The 7,541-nt window shown below is 43.3% G+C and overlaps 1 protein-coding gene across 1 annotated transcript in view; it reads left to right on the top strand.

Moving 5' to 3' along the window:
• The first annotated feature begins 3,174 nt into the window (after window positions 1-3,174).
• The window catches only part of LOC144818541 (alcohol dehydrogenase 1-like), a 444,364-nt gene continuing 439,997 nt past the window's right edge, over window positions 3,175-7,541 (top strand). Inside the window, exon 1 of the mRNA XM_078676060.1 lies at window positions 3,175-3,383. Coding sequence (XP_078532186.1) covers window positions 3,366-3,383 — 18 coding nt within the window. The 5' untranslated portion in view covers window positions 3,175-3,365. The remainder of the gene's footprint in view (window positions 3,384-7,541) is intronic.

The raw sequence follows: 7,541 nt of genomic DNA, 5'->3' as shown, positions 1-7,541 counted from the left end.
CTCTGATTCGAAACGTGCCTCCCTCACTTGCAGAATAGTCCTCACATCTTACTAAATGCAATAATTGGGGCCGAGAGTGACTGAAAGAAGCAAACTTGTTACGTGACTGACTATGTACCTCATAACTTGTAAGTTATAACCTCCCGGCTCGAGAGTTACATACACATAAGTCACTCATGTCACGCTGTTTGCTTCTTTCAATTAGAAATGCAATTAGAGGATAATTTGCACTCGCAGACAAAATCCCACACAAGCTGCCTGTAAGCATTAAAAAAACGGAAGCACTGCACTGGCACTGGCACTGCCCGCTGAGAAATGGATCAGGCAATGCTCCCATTGTCTTCTTCGCCGGGCCGCCCTGGTCTTACTCAGCCTGGTGATGTAGTGGTATGGTTCTCTTCTCCGCTCCGGAAAGAGTAACCAGGTCAAGGGTGCCCACAAGTCACATTGCCCCAATTCGGCTATTATTATGAAAGTGCTGCTGTGAAAGACTTAACTAGGGATAAATAAGACGTTTAGACGTTTTTATGGTGTGCAATCTGAGCGCTGCCGCTTGATATTTGTACCCCTTAAAGGGAGGAGTGTGGGCTGACAGCAGGGGATAGATTCAAGGATGGGCAAACAACCGTATGAAACAAGCTACAATGCTACAACTGGGGCTCCAGGCCTCAGCTCTGGAGGATTTATCCCACAGCAGCATCGCAGTTCAAAGGGACCCTGAACGTAGGCAAAACACAAAACAGTCAGTAACCCTCAGATATCGCTCACTCTCACAATACAACCCCTTAATACATCTGTGCCAAACCATCGCCATCAGTATTCACACCTGTCCCATCCCCTGCACTCACCGCGCCAAGCCAGCCTTCTTCATGAGGATCCTTGTAACCAGCATGATTAGGGTGACCAACTGGCATTGGTGCAAATTCAGGACGGTGAGTGTAAGAATTCAGGACAAAGGGTCAAAATTCAGGACAAAAATTCAGGACAGAATGTCAAAATTCAGTACAAATCTTTTGGGCAAAAGGTACGTTTTACATACACATCAGAGGAGGCCCCGCAATAATATATAGGTAAATAGACAACCTACATAAGTTCAAGTCAAAATATGTTTGTATAAGGTTGAGACAATTGTGGATTTCAAAGTTTTTCACGCAACTTTGAGCAAATGTGCAGGTCTTTTGTGGTATTTCATATGTTCATGATCTAGTTACATGGTCACTGTGCTGGGTTTTCTATATGTAGCAATAGTCAATTTGTCAGGGGTAGCCCATGTTTTTCGTATACATATAACAAGTCTAGCATTTTTCGGTTGCATTGTAGATGCTGCTTCTCTTAACTGAATCTTTTTTCTATTTCTTCAGTCCCAGTTATTGTTTGTTACTATACTTTTTGGCCATGCACTCTCCTCAGATCATCACTTTGAATAGCTCCTATTTATTTGCGCTGTATTATTTAGCATTCTCCTTCAACCTTCTCAATAAGTCCTGAACAGTGAATCTCCATGTTGGGATCTTAGTTCTGCCTTGTGCCCGATTTTACCATACCTCTGATCTGGAATGGTACAGCAGGAATTTGGCCTAATATGCAGACTCTTCATATTTAAATAGGAAGTCCTTCGTAATAATGATGTATTCCAGGTAATTAGGAGTGCCATCTATTCACAAATATTAACAGGTTGTTGTACCCTCCAGAGGTGTATCACACTTATTTTATCCATATTCTTTGATGGTTGCACTCTGGACATGACAAGCATTTGACTTGTGCATGTTACCGTAAACATTTTGAGGGCCACTTATAAATATCAAACAATGCAGTCCAATAACCAGAGTTGACCTCCTTGCGTTGGCTCTCTTTGAGCCTGCTTTGCACCACGCACACACCTTTGTACCATAGTGAAAGGCTGTGAGCATTATGTCTACTGTCTAGCATAGGTTTTGCACTGAAACAACAAGTAATATCCATCCACTACAAAATCCTATGCTTAGGAAAACTTGAAAATATTTACTGAACTGTATTTATGCTGTACTGTAGATCATACATGCATTCTTGGAAAACCTCAAGAAGGCATCAGCTTTTGTCTTAAATCCAGGTCTACCTTGGTTAGTAGGTAGGGCTTTACATCAATACCCATGGGGAGTTGCTTGGGGACTTGCTCCGACATCTCATCTGTGAAACACCCTCTTGACACAAATTAATGCAAAGTGCAATTGAATTTTTAAATGTCTTTATGCTATTTTATATGAAGAAAAAAATTGTTACATTTAAATTCATGTTTCATGCTCGACATTTCATTTGTTAGTGTTCTCTGTAGGAATGTCTGTGATTTAGGATTGGGTATCCTGGTGCTCTATAGGTAATCATTTACTATGCTTTCAAAGTGAATACAATCTAATATGTAATGAGAAATGTGTTGAAAAATGCTTTGTTTTGGCCTTTCTGTCTCCCAAATTTTCTTGAGGGGGAGAAGTTCAACTCCCCAAACTCCCCCTAGTGGTTGCTCATAGCGCTTGCTCGCTACACACCATGTGGGGGGCGGGGGGGGGGGGGGAGTTGGTCTCACTAACCTGATGTTCTTTAAGGTCATCATCTACTGTTTACTGTGCTTTGAAAGTTGATACAATTTGAATATGTAATGAAAAATGTGCTGTAAAATTCACCATTTTGGTCTGTCATTTTTGAAAAATTTCTTGGGGGGAAAACCCTCCCAAACCCCCCTAGTGGCCGTCGTGCTCGCTCGCTGCGCTCGCTCGCTACACGCCGGACGGGGGCTGCCTCACTACGCGCTGGACAGGGGCTGGTCTGGCAAAATTTGCCAGGGCTGCTTTCAGTTCCCAGTCCGGCCCTGGCCCGGACCTCACCAGTCCGGCCCTGGTCAAGCTCCACCCCATAAATACGTTTTCAAAAAGTTGCCTCAGAATCGCCTGGCAGTATAGGTAATATAGCAGTTGGAGTGTCTCGAAATAACCCGTTTCTTAACGACATTAGTTTTGTACAGTGCGTGGAAGTGGGGAGTGCCTTTTAGAGTACATAAAAGCAAATTAATATGTTAAATTAGTGGTTTGCGTGTCTGGCATGCTGCTCTCTTTACTTGTAATGACAGGTGTCCTCGTGTTTCGTTTTTTGCGTGTGCTTGTTTCCATTTCAGCAGCTGTAGCTGTAAATAAGAAACCCTGCTTCTTTCCCACAGCTTTTCACCTGCATTTGATAAGGGCGGGGCTTATGAATCATGCGCCTCGTATCTGACTTTGGCTTGTTCAATAAACATACAAAGGCCGATCGGAACGAGGTGTGCGTTGTAGGTCGCGTGTGAAGCGGTGTCTGCAGGCAGCCTACGGTTCCCGCAGCTCGGTCGGATTGGATGCATCATGGCGACTTCGGGAAAAGTAAGCAAAACATTTTGAGTACCAGCGATAATTTAGTTAAGGATGAAATAAGAACATGAATGTCCACATTACATGGAATGCATTCACTGAAATATCAAGCTAGGCTGCCGAAGTGCTCGATGTTTATGCAAACTAACTCTCGTCTAAGTGCTACAGCTCCTGAATACGTTTTTATCATTACCTTTGCACTTTAGACTCACTACTCGCTTCCTGCTGGATGTTGGTTGCGCGAACACTTATTTCTTCAATACTACTGCGTGGCTAAAGTTTTGATTGATATTCGTGCACCGATTTCCAAATACCCTAGATAGCGCCATGTATTAAATGTATGAAATTGCGCATCGTGGAAAAATTATTTTAAGCTTTTGTACAGGGCACGCTCCAGTAACTCACCATCATAGGCAATAGACTGATGAGTGAGACTTGGTGTGGGGGGGGGAGTATCTTGTGAAAATACATTATATGAGAATCAGGAAATTGGGACAGGCTGAAGAGGACATGCGTTAAGAGCACTTAAAACACAGTGGGCCTCATTTATGAGGCCGTGCGTCACTTTTACGCCGCGGTGCGTCACGCACCCGGGGCCTCATTTATGTGGCTATGCGTCACTTTTACGCCGGTGGTGCGTCACTTTTTGTGAAGCACCAGTGGCGTAAAAAATGCGCCTTGTAGCGCCATATTTACAAAGTGGCGCATCTAGGTAGATGCATCACTTTGTAAACCCCTACGCAACTTTATACCTGTGCCAGGTATAATGTATGAAAGGGGGGCGTATTGACGCAAGAAAGGGTCGTAGAAGTGACGCAGTAAAATCTCTGTTATTTCACTGCACCACTTCTAGGACACAAATGCGTCAATTTCTTACGCCTGCCTCACAGCAGGCGTAAGACTGACGCAGGCCCTTTCACAGGGAGCTTTCCCCATGTGAAAGGATACATTGCTGGAGTTGCGTCACTTTTGTGACACACTCCAGCAATGCATCACTTTTGCGCCTACAGATACGTCAGAAATACTGACGTATCTGTAACTCATTGCGCAATGATGCGTCATACTGTAAATATGACGCATCATTGGTGTTGCAAGGAGGGCGCAGTGAAAAGTGACGCATCGCTGTTTTCACGCAGCGATGCGTCCCTTTTCATAAATGAGGCCCCAGCAGTGTAAAAAATGTGCCTTGTTGCACCAAATTTACAAAGTGACGCATCTAGGTAGATGCGTCACTTTGTAAACCCCTGCGCTACATTATACCTACGCCAGGTATAATGTATGCATGGGGGGCGTTCTGGCGCAAGAAAGGGTCATAGAAGTGACGCTGTCACTGCCCCACTTCTAGGACACAAATGCGTCAATTTCTTACGCCTGCCTCACAGCAGGCGTAAGACTGACGCAGGCCCTTCACATTGCTGGAGTTGCGCCACTTTTGTGACACTCCAGCAATGCGTCACTTTTGCGCCATACAGATACGTCAGAAATACTGACGTATCTGTAACTCCTTGCGCCATGATACGTAATACTGTAAATATGACGCATCATTGGTGTCACAAGGAGGGCGCAGTGAAAAGTGACGCATCGCTGTTTTCACGCAGCAGTGCGTCACTTTTCATAAATGAGGCCCAGTATTTTTTTCAAACAAACCAACATTTGTAAGACCTTCAAAACGGAGTCAAGAGGGCGAGTACGAGTGTGTTTCTGCCTGTGTTTGTGACAATCCCTGGTGAATCCGGCAGACAGCTCGCCATACCTGACTAAAAGCGCCTGTACCCCACTATTTATTACAGAATTCAATTTTTTGAAGGGTGTCCCCCCCCCCCACCCCGAAGCCACGCCCTCACTCAGCACTGCGTTGGCCCGAACATGCAGTTTATCATATGGTTTTCTTTTGTTAAAGTTGGTTACAATATTAATTTGATCAACTTTTATCTGTAGCTGTTGTATTGTTCAGGTCTAAGACGAGTTAAATTTAAAGGTGTGTTTACAACGCATATCACTAGGTTTTCATCAAGTGCGGACCTGCTATTTCTCTTTCTATTACATCGTCATGCTTTTAAATAATTGTTTACAGTAAAGTATACATCCCACGCCCGCCTTTTTAAAGGCACATGTTTTGGAAATTCCCCAGAATTTATACACTCGTTTTAAATTCGTTCACGCCTTCTGCTCGCTGCATTTCTGTTAAAAGTCGCCTAAGGACAGTCTACAAGTCACAGCAAAGAAACCAAGGATAATTTAAGGAAAAGCGGCAGAACATAAATGGAATAAATTAGCTCAGTTCCAAAGCTACCGCCCGTCACGCACGTGACGGCTTTGTGTGTTATCTGGTATCCCCATCGAAGCCTGGCATGGGTGCTTTATTGCACGTCAGAGAGTCAAACACGTTTGTGAAGCTGAGTTTCGATTAACTGTTCTGTAGTGTATCACTTGGGTTATATTGAATTGAAATTGACACAAAATTAACAGCGTTATTGTAAGTGAACAATGTGATAACAAAATTCATATGAGGTCTGCTCCTAAATAAAACAAAGATTGGAAAAGGCAATTGGTCTCATCTGTAACTACCATTGGCTTTGCTAGTTCCTGCTTACTTTGACATTGTGCAAAGTACAAAAAAATGCTAAATGGCCGCGGGAGTGTCACTATGCACACGTGGGCATGCACGGGCAGCGCTCTGACACCTTCGGGTAATGGTTGCGCTATATAAAATCGCATTAAATAAATAAATAAATATTGGGATGCTTTGTGTTTCACTTTATTACAAACCCATTTGCAAGTTGGCTGCTAGTGCATCAGCACGCATGCGTGTCTCAGAATGTTTTCTGTTGTAAATCAAAAAAAGTTCTAAGATGGTCACCCAGTCATGCACGTCTGCTGACACACCAGCCACTATCTATGAGTTTTCTGGTTGTAATTTACCATTCCAAGATGACCAACAGCCATTGTTGAATGGTCAATTAAGAAAAGAGTGAGATGCCACTCAAATAGGTGGAAACGAGTTGCCCACCTTAAAAACAATCTAAAAATCCAAACCAAAAGATTGAAACGTGGTGGAATGGGTACAGGCGCATTGGTCAAGCAAGGATTTAGGTGGGAAGCAGGAAGAGAGAGTGCTGTGAGTTAGCTTTATACTGATGCAATGTTATATTAGGCCAGCTATGGCCTAGTTGTGTTCTCTGTGATGGTTCCAATGGGGCTCCATCATTTAAGTGTAAGGCAGTTGGATTGGAGATGGAGGAACTGTCAGTTTGGTCGATGGTCTGTTAAGGTGAACTGGAATAAAGCATCTTGGAAAAGTTCACTGCGTTATCTTTATTACTGAACATAACATCGAGTGCAGGGGAGTGGTGGTAGTGATGTGATAGGTGAACAAGTGGAGAAGGCAGAGAGTGAGGAAACAAACATAGATGACTGTCAGTGGTCTGTACTACAAAAAAGGTAGAATGCAGAAACTATGTGTCAGGAATTATATATGTGTCATCATGTACAGGAAATGAATCCCATCAGCCCACCCATATGGCGGAGTATCATCATCTGGGACCTCTATATGTATAGTCGTCAAGATAGGGAGATACACCTGTTGGAGTAATGTGTTATTCTCCACTAGCCCACCAGCCCACTGAACCACCAGCGATGGATCCAACCATACAAAACCAAATTATGGGTGAAAAATGGTGTGGGATACTACTTGCAGTGCAAAAAAGTGAAAAACAAATAAGTGTATAATGTTAAAATTGGCTACCATGACAACAAGGAAAATTTTAATAGGGAACAATCATGGTGTCAATATTAAAAGGAAAGTGTAAGACAGTTTGACATAATATCTGTCAGAATTAGATGGTATAGTGGTCAGGATGTATGACGTTACAACGCATACTTTTACATCGCATGCCTTTACAACGCGGTTTTTACATCGCATACCATTACAACGCATAGTGCTTTTAGGCGCTGGATAGTGATTTATTTAATTTACTATTCCAACTCCAGTCCCCGTGGATGGTAGGGAAGGTGTTGGATAGTATATTAAATACATTCCCTATCCTAGAGCGCCCCCCAGCGCTATGCGTTGTAATGGTTTGCGTTGTAAAAGTTGCGTCGTAATGGTAGTGCGTTGTAAAAGTTTCGTTGTAAAGGATGTTTCCCAGTGGTCAACATGTTTCTGCCATA

The sequence above is a fragment of the Lissotriton helveticus genome, chromosome 2_1 (assembly GCF_964261635.1).
Source record: "Lissotriton helveticus chromosome 2_1, aLisHel1.1, whole genome shotgun sequence".
Classification (NCBI taxonomy): Eukaryota; Metazoa; Chordata; class Amphibia; order Caudata; family Salamandridae; genus Lissotriton; species Lissotriton helveticus.
Note: the sequence above shows the minus strand (reverse complement) of the source record. Positions and strands in the feature narration are given on the sequence as shown.